The sequence below is a fragment of the Lynx rufus genome, unplaced genomic scaffold, assembly GCF_022079265.1.
Source record: "Lynx rufus isolate CCGP_SWC_20201006 ecotype Redwood Valley unplaced genomic scaffold, mLynRuf1.p SCAF_1, whole genome shotgun sequence".
Classification (NCBI taxonomy): Eukaryota; Metazoa; Chordata; class Mammalia; order Carnivora; family Felidae; genus Lynx; species Lynx rufus.
In genome coordinates, this window is record NW_025814823.1 from 42,062,824 (window position 1) to 42,089,424 (window position 26,601).

The following is a 26,601-nucleotide window of genomic DNA, read 5'->3' on the forward strand; positions in this document are numbered from 1 at the left end:
AAATATAATTTTGAATACATTATTAAAATTGTGAAAAATATAGACAATTAAAAAGAAGAAATCAATGCTCCAAGCTAAAGATAACCACAGTTAACATGGTGTAATTCTCTCTAGTTTTTGTTTGTTTATTCATTTTTATCTTGGTAAACACCTTTAATTTGTCTGATTATGTTTCTGAAATATTGATTTATTCATTCAGTCAACAAATATACATGGCTGGCCTACTCTAGGCCAGGTTCTGTTATGCAAAGAGAATATAAAGGTAAGCAAATTGTCCTTACTGATTAAAGGGAGAGACGGTTGTTAATCAAATAATCATACAGGTTTGCTCTGAGGAGAGAGTATAAGGGTCTTGAAAAGGAAAAATTTTTCCATCGAAAAAAACAGTAAACAAGAGTTGGCATATATGAGTTCACTCACAAGCTGTGTAACTATAGGCAAAGCCTTCCCTTTTCATGACTCTTTTATGAAAATATTTTATACTGTATGATCTGCAGGGTTTTATGAAGCACTAAATTGTCATTAGCCCAATGTCAAAAAAACAAACAACCCTACAAACGAAAACTACCAGAGGAGATCTTTCACAAGTTGTTCTCTAACTATCAGACCATTCAAAAAACTTATCTTAAGATTCAATTTCTCAAATTTTCTCTTAAAAATAAGATTAGTGTTGACAAGAACTGCAACATGAGAGCAGAAAGGTGAGTCCAACTTCACATCAACCAGATCCCTAAAGTCCACCCAGAAGCATGGAAAGTTTTCTCCAACAGCCTGAGAAGGAACATTTTTACAGGGTCTAGTGAGTACATGAGGCTTAAGGCAGCCAGAAAAAAATAAAAAAAGTAAAAAGTAAAAAATAAAATATATATATATTTACATTAAAATATAAAAATTAAAAATATATGTTTAATACAAATTAAAATATAAAAATTTAAATATATATATACATATGTGTGTGTACACACACACACACACACACACACGTATATATATTAGTGTCCTAGAATTTAAAGCTCAATGTCAGTGATGACACTGCCATAAAATATGTGTATACTGAAGGTAGTTTCTCTGAATAGTAAGAGCATAAGCTGTTGAGTCAGGCACTCCTAATGTTCACATTCTGCTTCAGCTACTTGCTAAGTAGCTTTAGACAAATAACTTTAAGTTTCTGAATTTATTCAGTTGACTTATAATACTATCTAACTTGTATTATTGGTGTGGGATCATAAGCAATATATTAAAACATTTACTGGCATTCCTGACTCATAAGTAGACCGAATAAATATTACCCATCGCATAAATATCCTCAAGTATCAAAATTATCCTTAGTGAAAAGTTCACCAACTGATTCACATACAGTCCAGGTAGAATCAGGAGCATATGAACAGATAGGGCTTTAATAAAGTAAATACAATCTGCAATTTTGCACATGATTAAACAGCAGAAAATCCTTTAAAGTGACATTTAAAAGAAATGCCAGATATGAAAATGACTCTATTCATGATTCTCAATGGGACAAGATTAAGCCTTTATTCTGAATTAGTAGTAATAAGCTCTTCCTGATCTGATCACATAATTGTTTTTGTTTGCTTTTAAATTAGTGAGATTGTTTCATCAGTCTAGTTACAGTTGTTTAAATAGCAACCTTCAACTGAAAATCCCCTTAACTATTTTCTTAGAAGTAGTGATTTTATCGAATTATACTTGGAGTGTATGATAACATTAATGAGTTAACTTCTTAAGGAAATATTATTTACTCTGCTATTTGAGAATAGTATAAATTTCTATACGCAGAAAAGGTGACAAAATTCTGTGCAAGAAATTCTGCATGTGAGTGTGTTATTTGTGGCATAGTTGACCAAGTATGCTTTAGGACTCAGATGTGCCTAGAACACAGAGATACCATCTATTTGGTTGCCGTAGGACGCTTGTCATGCCCTGTCCTTAAATTCCCCCTGGGTGTCATACAAACAGAGCAGAGCTGAAGTTACTGCCTAATGATTTTATTGCTATATTCTAAAGAGAACTTTTCAAAGACTTTATATTACTCAAAAGGACTTTAATGGAGGCATATACCAATTTACATTCTGGTTTTCTAAATACAAATGTAATTACTGAAAATCTCTGTCTAATTGCTATTTCACCATTTGAAATGTACTTCGATGTATAAAATATGCTTGCTATATACAAAACCATCTGGCTATAGTTTTGTAAAATACACTATATCTTTGGATCAAAACAATTAATAGAAAAAGGAAGAACATGTATATTTCACATATTGACTCTGACCTTTATATCACTCTCTCACTGTATACTTAAAATAAACTCTGTATTTGAGGAATTTTAAAACTTTTCAAAAATTAGAGACAACAGTATAATAAAGCTCCCTACAGCCATTATCCAACCTCAACAACCACTAACATTTCATTGTTTAATTCCTGTCATCACTCTCATCATTATCATCATTATTAGTATTTTGTTGGAGTATTATTAAAACAAATTCTAAACATCAAACTGTTTCTCCATTAAATTCACAATCTATCACTACCAATAAGGATTTTCTTTTAATAAAACTACAATTTCATTATCACATCTAACAAAATAAATAATTCTTGATATCATTTAAAACCCAACACATACTCATAAATCTGCAATTGTCATAAAAATTCTTTTATGACACTGAAAAAAGAAACAAACTCACTGGTCACCACTGGAGGCTTCTAGGGCACCAATTCACTTTATAAATTAATAAACTAATCAAGTATATATCTTAGATTTCCTGTGAGAACTGAATTTCATGTGGTAATCAATGATTAATGGGGTTGGAGTTATTCACCATATGTTTTTAAAAACCACTTCATTAAAAGGGAATAATTTATTTTACTTATCACTTTTATATCCACCTACTATAAAATTTAAAAGCATGCTCTCAAATTGTTTTAGCAATAAACACAAATATCATTTTACACAATTATTTATGAAAATAATTTTGAAATATACATATATTTTTTTTCTTCTTATATATATCCCTTTACCTACCCCAGCCTATTCATACAGGTTTTGGTATTCATTGCATAGATGAAGATGAAACAGGGTAGAGAATAGTAAAAACATCAGTTATTTTGCAAAATCCTAAACCTACCATGGTGATTATTTTCTCAATAGCTACTAAGCAAAAAAAAAAAAAAAAAAAAAAAAAAAAAGGAGAGAGATTGGGGGGATTGTGTCTTTGTGGAAAACTATCAAGAAATATAGTGGGGATCTCCAACTCCAGACATTAAAAACATTAACTTAGCCTGGCTAGGAAGGAAAGGGATGAAAAGAAATAGTAATAGAGGGAGAGACTTTACATGTGCTTGTTGGGCAGAACTCTGAAAAACCTAAAGAATTAGGATTAGACAGACCTGAGTCAGAGTCCAGGGAGGTAGGAAGATCCTAGAGGGTGATAAACATACCACACATCTAGGCACTATGGGCCAGAGATAGCCACGTGCAAACTCTTTGCCCATTAGTGGCATGAAGAAAATGGCAGTAATCCTGAAGGAGCCAGGAGGACTGGGGCGAAGGCAGTATCATTTGAGACCCATGTGGACACATAAGACAATGGGCATCTCAGTAGACATGTAAATGGGTGGATGTCCCAGGGACCAGAATATTTCAACTTTTTTCAGCATGATGTAGAGCCTGTGAAATTGAGGGGGAAAGAAAAGTAAAGTCTCTGCCACACTAGTGAAATGTGGGCTTGATTTTTTTTTCAATGTGAGAAAAAAAGAAAGTTGTATGTCCAGCACATCTAAATTATTGGCATGAGTCATATCTGATATAAAGATTACTGTAGATTTTACACAATATTATTTACAAAAGCCATAAACTATAGCATAATTTGCAAACCTTATTTTTGGCACTGTATGTAAAGACCTTCATACTTTCTTCACCTTTTTCAAAATTCATGAGCTTCATATAATATAAAATTTATGATGCCAACAAACCCAAAGTATAAAATTGGAAGGAAAAAAATATTGTACATCATGTGTGTGTTTAGAAGCAAGACTCTATATTAAAGCCCAATCTTTCCAAAAATCTCTCCCATAAGATACCATTTTCATTAATTTCTTTTAAAATATATAATGAAAAAAAGTTACTTTTTACTACTAATCTTTAAAGATTTATTTTTATTGAGAAGCTTAATATTTGGGAAAAAAAGGTATCCATACAGATTTGATACTTAATAACTCTACAGATAATACCTACATTCATGATTTATATGAAGATAGCATGGTTACTACAAAATCTTAGCTCTTCAAGAATTATCACACCACAGACAGAAAATCCCACTGAAGACAAAAAATACAGTTTAGATCTAAATAGCAAGATTATTACTATTGAAGATTAGTGCTTCAATTATTCTATACCTCACTTCACAAATTCCTCAAAGTTAATTACAAAATGCAACTACAGAATTTTCAGATAATATATCATAATACGATCCTAATATGAATTACCATTTAGTTATGAATCTCTTAATATTTCTAGGCTATTCTAATTAATTCTGTTCTAGACATTTACAAAGGAAGTTAATATTTTAAGTCCCATTAAATATCAAAAGCATAGTTGGCCTCCAGGGGCCCTCAGGGCTCCTCCTTTCCCTATCTGCCTATTTTCTTCTTTTCTAAAGATAAATAAGGATGCTGTCTCCACCAAGGAGCACTGTTCAGTTTAACACATTTTATTGACTATGATTCTCCCGGGTGGAGTCACTTTGTTGAGTTGAATGTTGCAGTGTGCAAGGGTGCATCATCCCTTGGCTTTCTTTTTCCATGTGACTGGATTGGTAAAAACTCTGGGGGCCTCTTCAAGCTTAAAAGGGACTTATTTGGAGGGGGGGTGCTTTAGAATCTCTTCTGCCTTCTCCCATTTGGCAGCTCATTTAGTGCTATTGCCCTGGTCTAAGGAGTCATTGGGTGAGTAGTTACACATTTTGGATAAAGTTCTGGCCTAAGGTACCTTAGGTTAACCATATTTCTGTATGCCTTTTTCCCCCCTTTACTTCTGTAAAAACAAACAAACAAATGAAAAATCTTTGGTGAATTGTATAGACAAGGCATAAAAGTATCTGCTCTAAATGGAGTCTTAGTTTTAGCTAAGGCCTGAAGATAAGAGAATCCAACCATTCCCATAACCAGAAGAGGAAGCCAAGAACCAGTTTTGGTACTCTTAGCTTAATGCCAATAAGAAATGTTTCAAAACTGGGAAGAGGGAAGTTGGAAACCAGGAAATCAGCTTAGAAAGAGCTATCCTACCTATGTCACCATTTCATACAAGTCCAGGAAAGGATAAGTCAGCGCAACCACTTCGATTCAGTGGTACTTTAGAGACTAATCAAAACCAAGAAATCTAAGGCGGACAGTGGGCCAGTCTACCAAATGCTGTATAATGAGAAGTTGCCTCTTTGCATATGGCCTGCCCCTCTGGGTATGTGAAGTAAAAAGATGCACTTATGTTTTACTTATAGGTGAACATATATAATATGAAAGATTAAAAACCAGAGCTGGTGTGTAATTCACTTAGGTCTTCCTAAGTGGGAGTAGGGAGAAACTGTAGCAGAAAGAAGATGCGAAGGTAACTACACAAGCCAAAGAGAAGAAAGACATCAGAGAGACATGGAGAAATGGATGCACAGCTTGGGAGGGGGCAGGTAATACGTATAAAAGATCCCCACCACCACCCTGGAAACAGAGTCCGTTTAAAATCCTAGAAGTCAGAGACCACCAACACCAGGACTAGTTATGAAGGCCTTTTTGTGCTTTTTGGCCTCTCCTCGGTATTCCACTTCAACCATAGAACTGCCAGAGGCACATTAATGTCTACAGCTGGAGAAGAGAAGTAGCTAGCAAATTAGGGAAAACTCACCCCATCCCCATCTCTCACCATAGGCGACCAGTTTGATGCAGGTTCAAGATGAGTTTGAAAACAGTTTTAACTTAAATTGAATAGAAATCATGGTCATTACTCTGGACTGGAAATAATTATTAAATCAGACTTTTAACTTTTTAATAGAAGTGAGCTAGTCAGTGATGCTTTCTAATAACAGTAAATAGCATCACCAAAATGGTACAGCACTTGCCAAAATTTCCTCCAAAGACAAAGAAAGAAGGAACTTCAAGGGGCTTACTTTGAAGGGGCAGTGATTTCTGAGGTGGGGTATGGATCTGTGGAGAATAAAGCCATTTGCCAATTCCATCCCACTCTTTCCACTTGTTCAATGCATTGTTTAAAAACATACCCAACAATTGAAACACACAAAAAAAGTAAAACCCCAAAACCATTATCACCCTCTTCACACTTGTTTTAATCAATCACTATTGTATCGTTTAAAAAAAACAAAAGCCTTTGGAAAACAGCATTTCACAGAACAAGAAGCACAGTAGACTTTAAATATTTTGAATACAACAACAATAAAGCCAGCAGAAAACAACCGACTGTCCGTGTACTTCCTTCCCCCAATCACTGTTAAAACTCGAGCGCACACAACAGCAAGCCAGAACTCCAAGCAGTCAGAATTGACAAGGGGACTCACCAGAGTTGGGGTCGGAGTTGCCATCTGCTTCGGTCCTCTTGTCCGGAGAGGCCTGGTCGTAGAACTCGTCCTGTGGCTGAACCAGAGGAAGAGGGTGTGAGATCAGGGTTCCACTACCCACCGGCTCGTGGTCGCCTAGACCACTGTCACTGCAGCTTTCCTGGGAGCCGTCGGGGAGGTGAAACGTAACGCGGCGCTGCGACTACAAAGAAGACCACAGGACACGCCAATTAACACTCCTCTCAGGTAAAATGGGTGCAGCGGAACACAACAGCAAAACAACTTTCAACAGATGACACAATGTAAACGAAAACATAAAACTGGAACAAAGCTAGGAACAAACTTTATCATTTGCTATTTGCTACGTAATGTCCAACTTGCAAAACACAAGAAGGAATTTCGGTCTTGTTTAATTTAAGAACAAAAAAACCTAAGGGCAAATTGTCAAAATGATAGCAAGAAAGACAAATATATATATGTAAATATATATATTAATATGTAAAATATTAATATACTAATATCTGAAATGTAGTTCTCGTACAGAAAGAAAAAAGCTGCTATTTTTAATTTTACTTTTTTATATATTATACTCTCATGTGAATTTAACCCTTTAGAGAAAACCAATAATACAAGGATTTTCTGTTTCAATATGCCCATAACTAATCAGTATCCTTTTGTGATAAACACAGTATTAAGGACAATGACCAGGCCACCCATTATAAAACAAAAACAAAAACAAAAACAAACTTGAAATAAGCAGAAATATGAAAATATTTGTTCCATAGATCTGAATAAAATACATACATAATGTGACATTCCATTTCTTTTGAGTGAACAGGCATTTTGTTTACCTAATGATTTTAAGGTAGTTTTTGCAATGAAGTCATTATTGCCACTGGCTCAGATATTACTACCAGTCATTGGCTATAGAACATTCCAGCAGAAAGATGTTTGGAATATTATTTTGGCATCTGTTTGTACAATGTCACTGTCAGAAGTGACCTAAAATATGTAGATGGCTACTTCAATAAATTTTAATGTTCTAATAAAATAAAAGTGTGCATTTCAGCACAGATTGTTGCTTAGTACTCTTGGTAAATATTCTTTTAGCTGATGTAATCCACAAGATATGGGAATACTTACAGCAGTGTGGGGTGGAGATTTATGACTTTTGGAATTATATGAGAGTAGTAAATTTGTGCTGTATGTCTGAGTGCACTTAATTTTCATTCTGCTCTAACAGCCAAAAGACCTTTCAATATCATGTCACATGTGACCACTCTTACTCATATTTAATAAAACTATGATTATATAAATAATAAAGTATATAAAATATAAATGTATAATGTATAATCACTTTATAATACCTAAAACTTGAGTGTTTTTCCAGAAGATGATTTATAGATTATATCCGTTTCAAAGAAAAAAGAATGCAATTAGACACAAAATGCTATAGATATACTGCTACTCTATAAATGCATTTTTATAGACAACAATAGAACATAGTCTATTTCCTATGAGTCACTGGTTCAAATCCAGCTCAGAGTCATAATGGAGATACCCCTTTATTGCTGTTCAATGACCTGTGTGAAATGATTTGATAGTTCAGTACATTTTTAATGAACTGATGCCAACATCACATAAACTATACTCATAAATGGTACTAATTGAGTCTATTGTAGCACATTCACCTTCATGCACAACTATCTCGGTACCATCAAACCCCCACCCCCAAGAGATTTTGAAATGTGCCTAGGTGAATGCTACATGAAAATACCAGTCAAACTTGAATATTAATATCTGAGATGTATTTCTTCTTGTATAGAAAGAAAAATGTGGCTATTTTTAATTTTTTTAAATTTATTATACTGTTTCCTCTCTCGTGCTAAATTAACCCTTTAGAGAAAACCAATACAAGGATTTTCTGTTTCTGTTTCAATATGCCCTTAACTGATCAGTATCCTTTTGTGATAAACACAGTATTAAGGACAATGACCAGGCTGCCCATTATACATGACTCTCAAACATATCTTTTTAAAGTGATTGGCCTAACAAGTACAAACCACCAAAAAATAATAATAATAAAATTAAATAAATAAATAAATAAAGTGGCCTACTAAAATGTCTGTAGTTTCAGTGATTAAAGTATCTTTGGTACTATCTCTGGAGGAATACTTCTTACTTATAACTCAGCTAAATGTAAAACAAGTCAAATATCAGAGAAAGACAATGGGACACATTCTTCAGTCTTTATAAGGCATTTCCAGGCCTTATAAGCCATTATAAAGTATATGTTTCATAGAAGAAAAATGGAAATTTTCCATCTATGATCTTCTAAGCATAATAATACTGCTTTAATTACTATATTTTTTTCTCCTAAGAAATGTCCAAATCGGCAACACCAGTAACACCTGAACCCAGCAGTTCTCACAGTACTATAATTTCACTGAGAATTAGAAGAAAACTATTTCAAATATACCTCACATATATTATATTATGATATTTCTTTACCACTTTATAAGTGAGAATAAGCAAAGTTAGAAATCTAGCATAATTTATTTGTAATGACAGTGTAAATTAGAGTGATATAATGCTTAAACTACTGTGGCTTATGGAAATATTTCCTAATTAATTTGACTCAAAGATGTTTAAGTCTTAATTGGCAAAAGTGTGCACAATTTATCAGTCTAATGGGAAGTGGGGGTGGTAATGCATGCGGACTAAGAACTGGAACACAGATATTATGGTACGAAGCAAATTGATCAAGCAAATCTATCTTTAATTTATCATCATAATGATTGATGCAGGTACAATAATGTCTGAAATTTCAAGGTAGATATAAGGAAAGGATCTGAATAGACTGAAATGAAGGAAAACAAGGATTCATGAAGTGTTAAGAATCAGGAGTTGTAGGTGTCATCAAGGACTCAACAATACTTGCTCAGCTATTGCACAACAGGACCAGGTGAAGAAGCCAGAACCAGACCTCTTGGCCAGGAGTCCTTGCTCTGCAGAGAATGGCCCAAGGCAAGTGACTTTACCTCTTTGAATGAGTTCCTGGCTTTGTAAAATGGACAAAATAGTGCCAAGAAGTCTTGCTGGTTTATAAAACTTGACACATAGTAGGTACTCAATAAAAAGTAGTTATCATTCTTGAAATTTAGAGCTGCATATTCTCTTTTAACGCCCAGGGCCAAGCTGTTTTAAAGATGTGATTCCTTCACCACTGGGGGAAAAAAAAAAGTATTGTCCTTTTGTAGGGGAACTGCCTGCACCCCATAACCTTGGCATGCCTCCTAAATTGTATATCATGGCAGCTCAGAGCCTTTCTGAGGGGAAGCTGTTTTCATGGAAGCCATAGACGAAGACCAACAGTTAATTTTTTTTTTAATGTTTATTTATCTTTGAGAGAGAGACAGAGCATGAGCAGGGGAGGGGCAGAGACAGAGGGAGACACAGAATCCGAAGCAGGCTCCAGGCTCTGAGCTGCCAGCACAGAGCCTGATGCAGGGCTTAAACCCACGAACCATGAGATCATGAGATCATGACCCCAGCCAAAGTCGGACGCTCAACTGACGGAGCCACCCAGGCGCCCCAAAGACCAACAGTTAAAATACATGGTTTCTCCTTTAAAAAAAGTGAAGGTTTTCCCCATTATCCTTTCAAGAAACCTATAATTGTTAGCACATTCAAAAAAGAGGAAGAGGATAAGCTATTACTTACTGCCTCTGGGAATTCTGCTTCTGGGTTATCCCCATGGAAATATACCCAATTTGCGTTATAAATACAGTGAAGCGCTGCCTGACTGAATTGGGACAACATATGTTATCATGAGACTACTTCAGATTTTCCAAAGCCTTCGCACTCTTGTTTTCCTAAAATCTAGTTCCTATCCATTCCGTTTTCTCCCATGGTAAACATTATTATTATTATTGGCTATGTCTTGTTAACGGTTTGAATGTCACATTTGTTTATCTGATGTATCACTAACAAGTTAGCTCTAGGTCCCTGGCTGCCCTGAGAAAGAATAAGATGGGAACCAGTAACTACTAAAGCTGCTTCATGTTATTTTATCTCAGAGCTGCTGATATGAATCCTAACCATGTGAAACTTTCATCAGAAATTCTGTACTCTACACAAGCATAAAGGGCCATGCATACAAATAAAGGTTCAGGATGCTGCAAGTCAGAAGAGGCCACACTGGTTTAATTTAAGAAACATCACCAAACACTTTCACTATATTTTTTCGTGTAGATTAGTAGAGAGGAAAGGGAGGGAAAATTCAAGATGCTCAGGTAAGATACACATGTTTCTATATTGGGCACTGTTCTTCAAGAGTTGCTAAAAGAATAAGTCATCTATGAAATCTCAACCATTGCTTGAATGCTTCTCTTGTGCATTTCTTACTGGTACAGAATATTATTCTATTCACCAATGAATGACTCACATTCAAGTCTACAATCCCAGTCCCATTAACCTACAGGGATTCCTAGGTGCAAAGATTTGGTGGTCAAGTTCATTGTGTCTTTGCATAAAATAGCAAAAAGTTAGAAATGAGCGACATGCCTAATAGGTATTTAACTAATAAATTATGTATCATACAATTGAAAATATCATAATACTTAAAATTATATTAATATTTACTGATACTGAAAATATTTGGAATCTATTGTTAAGTGTGAAAAAGGAAGTTAGTAAAGATTTTACTTGGTTGAATTACACTTTGTTAATATGTTTTTGTGTGTGCATATGCATAAGCTAAGATCTGACTATGTGTATACTAAGTATTTAAAGTGGTATTGTCTGGTCATGGAATATGGTATTTTAAAATTTCAATATTTTGGCCACACTAAAATTTGCATGGATGATCTTGGTAATATTACAACATATTCTAATATTTAAGTATTCCTCTTCATCATTTATAGCAATTAGGAAAAAAAGAAAAGGAAAAGTCTAGTAGATAGTAGGTGGGCTTTCTCTTGAGCTAAGGAATGCTAAACAATCTGATTATCCTTGCCCTGCTATTCTAACTTCTTTACTTTCTTTACCTAACATTTTAAATCACTGTAATTAAAAATGCTTGCCTTCTCAAATCACAAAATAACAACAAGAAGTTGGCACACTAAGCCAATTATTACAAGACAAATAAACAATTTTACCAGTTAATAACTGACACTTAAAATAATTATTCTCTGTAAAATTACACACTAATATTGTTGGAAGTAGGGAAAAATGCACTTTAGAATTGTTTAAATATGGTTTCATTTGTGCAGAATTCCTTAAATATCTTTTAAGGAAATATTCCTAACTCTGATTTAGTTCTTTTAACCACATTCAAGAAATACGAATGCATCATTCATCTATCTAATCTCTAAATAGTATACATATACACACAACCTGCCAGAAATTACTTACAATGAAGTAAAAAACAAAAATAGTATTAAAGTTCAATATGTGAACTTGTATTTGTTTTACCTCAGCATTAAATCCAATAAACATATGCTTTTTATTGATTTGAAATAGTATTTTCCTATATGTCCCCTCTTAAGGTAGCAAAGGAAATCACCCCAAAGAGGATTAAAAGAAAATAAGAGACTAGAAACTGTAGTTTAATACAAATACTTCTAATAATATTAATTGGACACATTTTGACCTTCCTTATTCTTAAGAGAACATATTTTTTTAAAAAAAATTAATGTTTATTTATTTTTAAGAGAGACAGAGAAAGACACAGAGAGAGAGCAGGGGAGGGTCAGAGAGAGAGGGAGACACAGAATCTGAGCTATCAGCACAGAGCCTGATGCAGGGCTCAAACTCATAAACTGTGCGATCATGACCTGAACCAATGTCAGACACTTAACCAACTAAGCATCCAGGAGCCCCTTAAGAGAACATATTTTAATTGAGATCTAAAAAAGAACTGTCATGAGTGTCGTCTTAGGTTGCAAGCTCTGAGGAAAGGAATATTTAAATGACTATATGGTCAGTGCTGGATGGCTGGTTTGTACAAACACACCCTGAATGCCCCGTTAATCACTATCTTGAGAATGTACCGATCCAGTCCCCCCTTTATATTTCCATCAAGCAGAACGTGTAGAGAAACAATTCAACATTCAAGGTCAGGGGCCTGGGGTCACCAACCTGGAGTGTCTCCTTTGTAACAAAGAATGTCTGGATGGCAGGTTTCAATCTCTTTGGAACACTGGCCATGCAAGGAAGGAGCAGCTACAGATAATTGTTAGGCTAGTTGCTACATTATAAAAGCTTGCTGCATGTAGATTTTAGCAGGGGATGCTTTGTACAGTCTCCTGCTCCTGGACTCCCTGTGTGTAAGTTCCCCCAATGAACCTACATCTTAATTGCAATCTTTGAGTCTTTTCCTCAGCTTTGCCAGACCATCACCCACCCTGGGCTTAGAGTCCACTAGGGTGCGGCTGCACAATGACAGAAGAGCACATTTTCAGCTGAAACTACTGATTCAATTCAACAGCAAATTCCTCAATAGCTTCTTGCCATCTAAAAATCAATGCACCTGCATCCTCTTAATAAAATCCAGAATTGAGCAAAACTCATGGTAAATTAGAAAGTAAGGTAAATGGGACCCAAAAAGCAATCTGTGGTTATAAATTTAATTTGCTACTACTCAATACTTGCAGGCTCAACTAAGGAAAACCATTATTAATACACACATGTTCTTCTTCATTCATGTTTGAAACATGAGGTCCAAAGTGGTAGAACAAGAAAAGATTTCTGATATTAGTTAAATAAAATTTAAATTAAAAAAAAAGATTTCTGGATTTATAGCTTATGAAAATTATTAGTAATTGTGAGTAAAGTGAGCCCATTATCAAAAACAAGGAATAGTTTTGAAGGACAAAATCCTAAGGAACTTTTTTGACTGGTGATAAGTGAAATGTTTGGAGTACAGAATTATTTTATAATGAGTCATTTTATTATTTGAAACTGACAAATTGAGTCATTCTCCTCTCCTATTTATTGGGAATACATATGTTAAAATGGTTCGGCTAAGGTATACTTTATTTACTTATTTTAGCTGGAAATCACTTAGGGATTTTCTATTTTAACGTTACATTTTTTTTTCAGATGAGGAAATAAAGTGACTGTCTATGTAAGTTACAATGAAAATCAGACCCTCATTTTCTGATTTCAACATGAAGCACTACTCATTCATTCATCTAGCTATTTAATAAATATTGTTGAGCACATACTATTTGCTAAACACCATTCTAGGTGCTAAGAATAAAATGGTGGACAATACAAAAACTATATCCCACAACTTCTTAAAAAGTCAATTTCATTAAGCTAGTGTCTACCAGTTCTGAGGATGTGTTTGGCCAGCAGCTTTTAAAATGTCATTTCCTTCTAATTCTTGCAAACTCTGCAGACCTAGGCAAGGTCAGTGCACAAATGAGAGACCTTCACTAATTAACAATAACCTAGAGAGAAAAAAGAAGGAAGGGGAGTGCATTATGAGTTTATGCCAAAACAATCCCTAGTCTGTTACCATCCTTGGATTGGAATTCATTGCCAATTTGTGAAAGCAAAAAATAAAAGGACTAAAAGAGTAATAAGACTGTTAGAGCACACTATTCTTGACTCAAATGTAGAATCATTTTAACTTTGCACATCCTTGAACAATTTTTTTCATCTCCAGGTAGATACAGAAATGTTAACAACCTCAAATAAGAATTGATGAAATCAAATCCATCAAGTTTTTCTGAGGAACATATACACTTCACATTTTATGAGCTTATAATGAATATTTACTAGATGAAAATGATTTACCCAGAATTGAACCAGGAAATCCAAAGAGGATGTAGTAGCAATGAAGCATCATTGTCCATCTTCCAAAAGTGATTTCCCATGAGAAAAGTTCTCTGTCTTTCCAGCAAGAAATTTACAGTAAGTTCTGCCTTATTTTAAAAGTAACAAAATGAGGGGCGCTTAGTCAGTTTAAACATCCAACTCTTGATTTTGGCTCAGGTCATGACCTTGCAGTTCATGAGGTCGAGCCCTGCATTCGGCTCTGCAGGGACAGTGCAGAGCCTGCTTGGGTTCTCTCTCTCCCTCTCTCCCCGCCCCTATCTCTCTCTCCCTCTCTCTCCCTCTCTCTCTCTCTCAAAATAAATAAATATAAACTTAAAAAAAACCACAACCCTTTATTTAAAAAAGTAACAAAATGAAACATGATAACTAAAGTAACCTTCAGTCTTTCCTTCTTTCCTCTTTCATTGTTTACATCTTAGAATATTTGGAGACAAATGGGAAGGTTCAGTTTATGTTTGAGAAAGCTGTGTAACAACTTCACTGACCATAGGTGATGGATGTAAAGGTGCCAGCAACTTTAAAATGATTTTTTGTTTTGATTCTTAGTGCTGTCTGTGTTATACAAAAAAGGACTAGGGTGTGGAAGATAACTGGCCACATAAAGCTTAGTAGCATTTTCCACGGATTTGAAGAGTGTTCATCCATACCCATTGGCTATCTGCAGCTAAGGACTGCTGCATTTTAGGATAGATCTGTCAACTTATTTTTTGAACTTCACTACTCAACTGTATGTTTAGTTTGGGGAACTTGTGTCAACATGTGTGGGAAACACACATTAACTTAAACTTAGCCTGCTGACTTAGTTTGTAGGCTTACTGTGAAACAGCCCTCAAAGTAAGGACCTATGTATTCTTGTGCTTTGTACATGAAGTGCATTGTATACCTCTTAGCACCTATGGCTGAAAGACTCATGTTAATAACGTGTGGTGAAATTTTTAATATAATTTTGTTTTTATTTCCTTTTGATCTCAGTATGATTTGTGAGAAAGTTAGGTCGCATTTCTCTTCGTGTGCAAAAACGATAGCTTTAAGAATGAAAGTAAATTCTTTGTACTCTTTTTGGGAGTAACCTTGGTGCTTGAATTTAAATATTAGAAAAAACAAACAAACACAAAGCAGGAGTCTCCTCCCTGCCTCAAAAGGGTTTGAATCAACTTTCCCCTTTGGATTGGTGACATGACCCCACCCTTAAGTTTCCTCTGGGGTCTCAGGCAAGCAGAGAGGATTCAGCATTGTGAATGTTGTTGGTTAGTTTGCTTCTTATATTCTTATTTAGTTCCTGCTATCAGAAACAACCTCAACCTATTTCTCACAGTTAAATGTTGCCCAGTAGGAATGCAGCACTTTATCTGAGCATACAAAATATAAAATGACTACATTAAACAGGAGGAGCTGCTCCTGAATCTGCAAGCAGAATTTCTGCATCTATAAATTCTACGTACAGAAATAGGGAAGAAACGACTCAGCAAGAGTCCTTTCCAATTTAGTCTTCTAGTACAAACAAATCCATGTGACAAAGTAAGTTACCCTCATCATATTTACAAAATCAGCATACATAATAGTTATAGCAATTTAATTAGAAATTACACGAAGTCATCACTGTTATTAAGTAAAAATATAAAACCCATTGACATAGTGTTGATCTTTTACAAAACGTGAGTCTTCCTTTGAATAACAAGAAATCACTAAAAACTAATGTGTCAAATATATAAGTACTGATAGCAGAAATAGAGTTTGGCTCAGTGTCTGGAATTCAAGAATTCATCTCAGGTCATTTTAGCAGAATTGACAAGAGAGATAATGGGCATCTCTCTAGCATATCTCTTAATAACTCTCAACACAAAACAGGACTTGTAAAACCAAAGTAGGCCCTATTTTCTTTAAGTCAGTAGTATCTTTTAGGAGGTAGCCCCAATTTTATAATTAACCTCAGACCATGGGGATTTAACTCAGAAGAGTTTAAGCATGCACCCACACCCATACACTTGTCCCCCCCCCACACACAAACACATACAAACACGTACATACACACTTTAAACTTCCCTTATATATTGCTGAACAGGCACAAAATCATAATTACCTAGGAGGAATAAAAACTAGTAATTTGTGGCTTTAGAGGACAGATCATGTTATTCTATGTTAGAGAATGAAACACAAATAGAGGGGTGGAAGAAATTACCTTTATATCACAGTTTGATTTTGTTTATTTAACTTTTTGGTCCTATTTTTGAAGTATAAGGAGGAATGTTAAAACTCTTTAGAAGCAGTGAAGGAGTAAAAAGTTATTTGAAGTAGTCCTAACACATGTAATGGATATCTATCATTGGCAGCCCCTGGCTTATAATTAATTCTCAGCCATCAATCATATCTCCCTCAGCAAAAAAAAAAAGAAAGGAAAATGGCAATGGGAATAATACTCCAAGAAGAGCGTCCTCTTTATTATAGTCTATGATTTACATGATTCAAATATGGAGATGGTCTTATAATAATCAGTATAGGAGCCACCCCAACAGTCAGTCATGACAAAGAAAATGATCCCCATAGAAAAGTTAATGTCAGGGGGCTGAGTTGCATGGAGAAGATGGATAGTGGGACACAGTCCACAAAACTTAGGTAAATATCCAAGTTACACTAATATGAAAATGTGTATAGGGGCACAGAACATGACGATGATGCTATTAACCAACTACTGAATTTGCTCTTCTAGGCTTTCCTATAAACATGACATGACTTTTCTAAAATGAGAAAAGTTTCTCCAGAGTGGGGAAGGCAAAAGCAGTGCAGATAAGGAAGAGGTTGTCTTTGGCAATATAGGTCACACACACACACAAACAAGCATCCTTGGATTTTCGACTGAAATCTTAGAATCATTGGTAAATCATCTAACAGGTGACATATTGATAGATATATCAACCTATGATGAATTAACTGCATTAACTATCAAATTTTTAAAAATTGCTAAGAACCTCATTCTTTGTAATTGTATTATGAAAGACACTCCATTGTGAAAGACAAGCATTTTTTAACTTTGCCTTTTTTTAGTTCTCTCAAAGGAAGTCAATGAAAATACTGCTTACTGTTGAAAATTTTGATTCGGAATGTGTGATATCCACGTCATATCTTTTTCAGAGTAAGTTAGGAAGAAAATGAGGGTACTTTTAAGAATATAGATACAACAGGGGCACCGGGGTGGTTCAGTCAGTTAAGCATCCAACTCTTTGTTTTGGCTCAGGTCATGATCTCATGGTCTGTGAGTTCTAGCCCCCCATCTGGCTCTGAGCTGACAGTGTAGAGCCTGCTTGGGATTCTCTCTCACTCTCTGTCCCTCCCCTGCCTGTACATTTTCTTTCTCTCCTTCTCTCTCTCCTCCACCCCCTCAAAATAAATAAACTTAAAAAATATAGATAAAACATAGATATAAATTTCTGTGTGTATATTTATACATGCATATATGTTACAAAAGTTATGCACAAACTCCACTACAGACAGATGTCTTAGAACATACACTTTTCCTATTCTTAGACAAGGAAATTAATTATACCTGAGATCTGTACTTTATTAATTTTAAAAATGAAATCCAAACTTTGTTAATTGAATCTAATTTGTTAACTGAATCCATCTAGAAAAATTCTGATACCATAAATTCCATTCTAGAAAGTCTCTTTGTGATTATATTTAGTGCCATATAATATATAGTCTTGCCTGGTGATAAAAATTACTTGTTTAGCAATGATATTTTATTTAGGGTAGAAGTCATCATAGAAGATTGTGATTATTAGATGAGGAAAAACATTTTTTAATAAACAAAAAATGTATAAAGCATCTATTTAATTATTTAAAAGAAGAGGTACTTAATCATCTAAATACTGCAATGATACCACAATAATTTAAATATTTGGAGTTTGTGGTTTTGAGTTGTTATGAGAGCATGACATTATATTGTACAGTCTCAAGGCGCCAGCTCTGAATTTTGTGATCTGATTTTACTCTCTGAAACAACTAAAAGCCATCTGTATTGGTGACCAATAGCATTTTAAGAAGGAGTGATTGCAAAATGATATGGCATATTTTCTTCAATGGCTTCAAAACTCTTTGAGGACCATCATGAAAGAGGAGTGTCAAAATATTTTGAGAAATTACAATTTTAAGTGTAGGCACAAAATAGGGCAAATTTGAAGGACAGTACTCATCTAAGTGCATAATTTCTGTTCCCTGAGATAAAGATCAGTCTTAACTTTATCCTCAGCTAATGTACAGGAATGTTCTCTTTGGATCATAAATTTATAAAGTATAGTGAAGGAGGTATAGTATGAAAGAATGAGATGAATGTGATGGCATTCATAGGGGTTTTGAATTACAGAATAAGTCTTCAAAACAAGTTTGTTACCTATGTACAGAGCAGTAACATTTAGATACGGAAATCATGTCAAAATATTTTTGAGAGAATTAATAAGCATTATTCTGTAGCGTGTAAAACAGTGATGTCCTGATAAGCTGGAGGAAAATGTTTTAAGCTTCTATTGCTTTGAAAAATGTCTACCTCCTCTACTCTGAAAGAATCAGAGCCTTATAATGATCTTAAGAAAACAGAGAAAGTAACCCAGTTGGAATAAACATAAGTAAGACTTTATATCACTTTTCTCCTGGGTAGAGAGGTCTTTGTTCTGAAGTCAAATTGGCTGGACTGTATTTAAAAAAACATATCCATTTATTATTGCAGACAGTCACTGTCATTTTGAGCCTGATATCTGAAACAAAAATCACTCCTACATCTCAGTGATAATCGCACTTGCCCTGTGGCTCTTAGTCTTTCCTTTGAAAACATTACCGAGTCACCAATCTCAGTTATTTGTGCACTGGGGATAATTTGTTTTCCCTGAATACAAATATAAACTTCAAACATATGTCAAGAACTTCTGTATGTCAAAAGCTTCTGTAGATTTAGGTAGCATCTATAAAATAATGTGCTGTACTCAGAAAAAGGTGGTTACTTTTGAAGAGACAAAACTCTCAAATATGTTCCAAATGTGAATACACCAATCCAGAAGGTAAAGATCCAAAAACCTGAACATTATTTTTTTGAAGAGAAGAAAGTAAACACCTGTAAGTCCACTTGACCCTAAGATCCAACACGTATGTACAGAAATGCCTTCTAAGTTTTTTCTGGGGCAGAGAGGAAAAGACAGTTTCAGAATGAAACTTCACAAAATTTTCCCATCGGGGTAACTTACTATATAGTACAATTTAGCCTGTGCACTAAAAATTTAAGAACAGTGAGGCAGCCTGAAATTTGAAAAGAAAAATATTAAATCTCCTAAAGCTTATACTTAGGACTTTGAAATTTAGGAATATATTAGCCTATTTACAAAATGTTATAAATGATAAATAAATTGCTAGTCTAGAATATTGTTTTCAGAGGAATATTGGAGTCAGCAATTATTTATATGTGTGTTTAAATGGGGGGAGTACAATCAAATATTTGAAAGAAAATTTTATTTTCTAGAATATATTTAAAAAGATTAGAATACAAAGAGGCAACACATAAACTATGGACTTTAGTTAATAATAACACATTAATATTGTCCATCAGCTGGAACAGGTGTACCAAATTAATGCAGGATGTTAATAGAAGAAACTGTTCAGGAAGAAAGTATATGTGGGAAGTCTGTATTCTTTGTGTACAGTATTTTGATAAACCTAAACCTGCCCTAAAAATGGTCAATTTAAGGGAAAAAAAAGAATTAGACAGGGAGAGGGGTAGGCAAGGACTTACATAGTGAAAGTTAAGGAAATGTCAGGTCATTTTCAAGGAATTTAAATAATATCACTATTCTATATTATGTTGAATATTAATTCTAGTGTATGTGTGTGGGGGGGGGTGCACGCACGTGTGTGTGTTGGAGATCCAAATACTCATGTATCATTATATTTAGCCTTGTTCGGTGTTTTTAAGTCATAAGGGAGGATTATAATTCACATAATTATATGTATTTAAAAAATATTTCTATACGCACATAAGTTTTATTGTTGTCTAAAACTATCCTTTGTTCCTTTAAAAATATTTGAAACAGTATACACTTTTAAAGGTACTCCATTAAAAAGACACTTTAATTCATATTTTACAATGATATAAACCAATCTTGACACTTCTAAGAACGTATTTCAGAGTTAACTTCATGAAGATGAAATGAAATGTTCCTCATATCAGAAAATAATTCTGATCTAGTCCATGTCCCTGCGTGACAGATGAAAGAAGATAGATGATGGTATTTGGGGAATTAAGGAATTACCTATCCTGGAATAGATCATAGAGCTTAGAGTCTATAGAAGGAATTTTATCTTAGGTTTCACAGACTGACAAAATACATACAGAATGCAACTCAGAGATCCTGTTTGATCACTAACTTTTCATAGATATGAAAATCTAGCAGATTTTTATCAGACCTGCAGTTTGGGTGATAACTGATTAAACATGGCAGCTAACCAATTTTAGCTCCTGGGAAACTCAGTTGGAAAAAAGTTCTTTCAGTGCAAGGGCATGATCACTTGACTTACCATACACATGTAATCTCTCCTAAGGTCTGTAGGTAACATTATTAGACCAAACAGTACAATTATCACGTTTCTGGTGAAAGAAGGAATTAAAAATTCACAACTTGAGATTTAAAGTTATTTTAGCAACATGTGTTAAATATATTCTAAATATATAATGGTACTCTGATATAGCTTCCATTGTTTCTCTCAGGATTTATTTAGATGATTGAAATACATTTTTAGTTTATTATCTGAAATTATGGTCAAAATTATACATGAAGAAATTATGACCAATCAGAACTACAGTGGAAATTCCTGAAAGGGAGGAACCATATGTTCTTTGATTTGACATATCTAGTGCCTTGTATAGCCTTTAACACCTGAAAGGCACTCAAAATATGTATTGAATGAAAATATATAATAGTCTACATAATCACGAAGATTTCTTTTCTTTAACAACAATGTCAAGACAAAATAACTTTCTTGACTGGGTTTTCCTTTAAACATGAAAAAAAGTACTTATCTGTCAAAAAAATACTAAAAATTTATGAGTTGACAGATGGAAAGAAAGAGAAGGAGATAAGCTCTGCATTTCTTTTAATAACTAAAAAAGCATATATGAATGTGAGTGAAATGGACTCTATATAAGTGCTCATTGCCTCAATGGATTTTTCCACCATTTTAATTCTGAAAGCCATCCAAAAAGTTGTATTCCTTCCTACAATGTCTTCTTCTCTGGTAACTATAAGGGACTCTGCCATGGATGACCCCTTGGGTCATGAGAGAAAATACAGAATCACAGCCTGAATTGCAACAATAAAAACCATTGGGTCAAAACCGATGACCCAATGAGTAACCCCCTGACAAATGATGCTCAGTTTCTTGTTCATATGTTAAAAAGAAGAAGAAGAAGAAGAAGAAGAAGAAGAAGAAGAAGAAGAAGACGATGACAAAGAAAAGGTGGTACAAAACAGCTGTACAGAGTAAGTAATAGAAAAGAGGCCTTCAAGGGACATCTGGGTGGCTCAGTCAGTTAAGCATCTGACTTTGGCTCAGGTCATGATCTTGTGGTTCATGAGTTCGAGCCCTACATCAGGCTCTGCACTGATAGAGCCTGCTTGGGATTCTCTCTCTCTCTCTCTATCTCTCTGTCTCTCTCTCTCTCTGCCTGTCCCGCTAGCTCTCCCTCTCTCTCTCTCAAAATGAATGAACTTTATAAAAAAAAGAGGCCTTCAAGCATCTCCTTATTCTCACAAACAGAAAACATTTAAAATATTAGGTCTGTTTAATAAAATTCTAAATCTTAATACATTCAATGCTGAGAAATGTTGTAATAAGACAATGTTGGCTAGAATTTTTTTCATGCAATCTTCTTAATGTGTCTTCTCTTTATGTAGTCAATCCATTAAAAATATTCAGGTTGTGTTTTAAAAATTCCAATGCAAGAAAATATAAGCCACTCTGACCATATAATGATTTATGAAGGAAATACGTATTTATGATAAGCATAATTAAATAATGCTCAGAAACAATATAAAATCCTTACAAAAAACATTAAAATTTATTTATTACACAAATCTTTTACTTAGGTAAATAATTTGTTGCAATGGCAATTGGTAGATACATTTTGATGCAGAAAGACTAATGACCTTCGCTGGAGTCAACAAATATCCTAGAATATATTTACTCCCAATAGAGTTTAATTTCATATTACGATGATTAATCAGAGTGAATGACTTTATTTTCTGCTGCTTTAACTACAAGAAATGATCTCTTCTGTTTTTATCCTATTATAAGGATCGTTACAAAAATGGGAAACAATTAACACCGGGTTTAATGCCTGAGTGCTATAGAGCTGAAGTAATTGCACTCAAGGTCTGCTAACTTTTTAATCAGGCATTTGGTTGCAAGCTGCTCGCAATTGATTCTGAGAGAACTAACACTATCTAAGGAGGAAAGCAGGTGTGCCAGAAAAGCAGGCATGTTGGCAAAACAAATGAAAGATTTTAAAAGGAAAAGGAAAAAAATGCAAAACCAAAGCAAAATGCTTGTCAGCAGGCCATTTACTTGGCTCAGACTGTTACTGAATAAAGCCAGTTGTGCACACAGGCATGTTGGTGGAAGCCCCATTGGCCTATTGCTATCAAAGTGTAATACTAACGCTTAGCAATGAGGAGCCCTGTCCATCCCAATATTAGTGAATTCAGTTAATTAACAGAGAAGGCTTGAAATTTCCATATTCAGTAGAGTTGAGACACCATCAGAGGTTTCTGGAATTACATTCTAATTAGAAAAAGTTCCCTCTTCTTTGCATCCAGGCTACTCTTTGAAAAACAAATTTGGTTAGGTACTTTGTTCTCTCTTAAAAGACAAAAAAAATCTACAATTTCCTCCAAAAGCTAATGACATTTTTCTTTTTCTTTTTTAATAAGTGTCACTCTCCAACTGTGAAAGTGACTCCTTCTAGGCATGTGGCACACATTTAAAGGTGAATGCATTTCTTAAGAACACTGCAGGGTGGGGGACATTTCAAAAATGCCCTCCTCCTCCACAGTCCCTTGAAAAGGGAACTTCCAAGAGTTAATGCTCCTGTGCTTTCCACTAATAGGAGAATAATCTGACAAGAAGTAGACAAATATTTATAAAATTCCAAGTTAGAAATTTCTTAGAATGTTTAGGTACACTGTAGATCTCCCTTTACACAGACAGAGGAAAACAAATGACAGATTTGGCCATTTACCTGGTGAATTCTCAGAAGGTTGCCACTGCTTTCTTGAGTCCCCAGAAGAAAGCAAGAGCATTTGAACATTTGCCCCAGATGAGCAAATCAGAGTAGAGAGAATAAGAAAAAGAAAACAGCAGAAAGGAGCTTCTGAAAGCAACATCCTGTGTGCATTTTAATTACGTGTGTGTGCCTGGGCCACCAGGCAATCTACATTAGAATCTGTTAGGATGTCTCAGTATGTAGAGATAAATGGATCTAAAACACGATAACCATTTATATGAGTTTCCACTCTAGCTCCACTTAACTTATGGAAGACTCCACCCATTTGTGTGGATCACTTAACTTCCCAAGAGCTCTTCCTTATTCTCTTCTTCTGTAAACAGTTCTCAATGGGTCACCACAGCATCTGCTGTTTCTAGGTGAAGGGCTAATACAAATGAAAGAAAGTCATCTGGCACCAATCCATCTGCACATAAAGCTCCTTAATCATATGGGACCCTCACATGGGTATCAACCCTAGCAGTTCAGGAAGTAGGAGGAGAATAAAGAGACTAGTGGACAAGGATAGCTCAGATGTCACAAAAATGTTTTTTGTGAGATTAACAACTATGCACTTTCTAATTCCAAATGTGACTTTAAACAAAATTTTCATTCTCTGTGCAGAATTTTATAGCAATCGGATATCCTGTATTGAAGCAATCTTTTGGAATCCAGTAGATCTGAATGGGGGGGGTGTATTTCATTCCAATAATTCATGGAAAGATATTCCCACAATACTCCTCCTGACAGTGGAGCAAGGAAAGGCATCCCAAAGACCTGGGCTCATTTCTGAGTGCCAAGTGCCATCACTTACATGGATTAGCTGTCCATCAAGTTGTCTGTTATAAGCCTAATGCTAGTCTTCAAGTGTCTCCACATCAAAGAAATCTATCAGGGGCGCCTGGGTGGCTTGGTCAGTTAAGCATCTGACTTCAGCTCAGGTCATGATCTCACAGTTCATGAGTTCGAGCCCCACATCCGGCTCTGTGCTGACAGCTCGGAGCCTAGAGCCTACTTCAGATTCTGTATCTCCCTCTCTCTCTGCTCCTCCCGCACTTACACTCTCACTGTCTCTCAAAAATAAGTAAATATTAAAACATTTAAAAAGATATCTATCAGGAAAACTTTGTCTTTGCTAGACTTTGATATTTTGTGTTGAGTGGTTTGAGTTTTCTCAAGTTGTTTATAACAATCAAATTTATTTTCGGAAAAACATTATTGGATGAGTTGGTTGAATGATGTGAATATCATTAATTATATTTAACTTTTTCTGCTTAAAAAATAATTAATACAATAAGAAACACTATTATGTTAAGTTGTATTTAATTTTTGAGTATTTCTTATATCTATTCTAATTTCCCAAGTAGAAATAAGATAAATTTATTTTAGCTTATGAGATACCTATAGTTTTTAAAGATTGCTTATTCATTTGTTCCAGTCCATTGCTTAAACTACCAAATAAGCAATTCTTAAGGGTAATGTTTAGTCATGATCCTTTACTGGTTAATTTACTTTTTATTTCCATGTCCTTTCCTCAATACACACATGAATGTATACACATATAGTTATCAATTTTATCTTTTCTCTATATCCATTAATAAGAGTTATCTTAAAATTTAAAACACCACCACCATTACGTCTCATGAGCACAATTTAAACACCCATTTCTTAAAATGCATACATGCATTCTAGATTCAAGATGTGTCATATAATCAATGTGCTAAGAAGGTATCATACTGTAATTTGTCAGCATTATTTTCTTAATGGTACATAAAACAATGATACTCTGTACTTTGCAATCTATGCCTTCTCAGAACTGATGAAATACTATCTTAATAGCCAGGAGAAGAAAAAAAATGGAACTGACATTTTTTAACATTTATTACTTTCTGGTTACTAAACTAGGTACTTTATACTAATGATTATATTCAACAAACTGACTTATAAACTAGAATCCTCTTTTTGCAGAGCAAGAAATAGACTTAAAGAGGTCCAGTAATAACTTGCCCCAGGTCATATTTTTAAGTGCAGTTATCAGGGTCAAATCCCTTGCCTGTTATTTGCATGTACTGTCTCCATTGCATAAACAAAACAAACATAACAAAAACAAAGGGAAAACCTAAATTATCTCCAATGACAGGACAAGTAACTAAAATATTTAAAGTGATAAAAATAGAAAATAACCAATACAATGATAAATTGACTAATTTTCCACTAGTTTATAAGTACCATGAAGACAGGGTCATGTTTGTTTTACCGTCAAATATATCCCTAGTCTTACAAGCTGTGCTCAGTGTGTATTGACTGAGTCACAGAATTTCAGTCTCCAGTGAAGGCTGATTTTGTGCATTCGCCATTTATCCAAAAGGAGGTCTAACACCATCAGAGTCATCAGACTCCATTATAAGTCTCTCATCCTTGGGAGGACCCATGTTCCAAGTAATTCCAGAATGATTTATGGAAAAATAACTATGCTAAAGCAGATGTTGAAACATTTGAAACCAGATGCAGTTTAATGTGGTTTATCCCTCCATTTAGGGTACATGTTTTGTGTGTTTGACAGAAGAAGCAAAGAAAAGAGTGTTTGCCTATTCTTTAGCAGGTTTTAATTTTCTTCTCCAATTTGAAATCACATACATCCTGCTGCATTTTCCTGGAGTGACTTTTTAAACATTTATTTGCAATTTGTTTCTTTCCCCTGCTCCCTCTACACCCTCCCTTCCCGGCTCAGGTATCTTCTGTATCTATTCTTCTCTTGTTCTCAACTCCACTCATGGAATTATTAAAAATGTGGCCTCACTGCCTGAGAAGGGATAAATATTTAAATCTTTCCAATATTCAGAGACATATAAGTGCCTAAAGTCTCATTCTTTCCTTC

At 34.6% G+C, this 26,601-nt stretch overlaps 1 protein-coding gene across 4 annotated transcripts in view; it reads right to left on the minus strand.

The window, feature by feature from the left end:
- Nucleotides 1-26,601, minus strand: part of PCDH9 (protocadherin 9) — a 922,330-nt gene that overhangs the window by 307,942 nt on the left and 587,787 nt on the right. For 2 of the 4 annotated variants that reach the window (XM_047081114.1, XM_047081038.1), the window contains one exon: nucleotides 6,578-6,653. In XM_047081114.1, coding sequence (XP_046937070.1) covers nucleotides 6,578-6,653 — 76 coding nt within the window. Of the gene's footprint in view, nucleotides 1-6,577; nucleotides 6,780-26,601 lie in introns of all 4 variants that reach the window. The other 2 variants (XM_047080958.1, XM_047080886.1) reach the window with 1 other exon arrangement.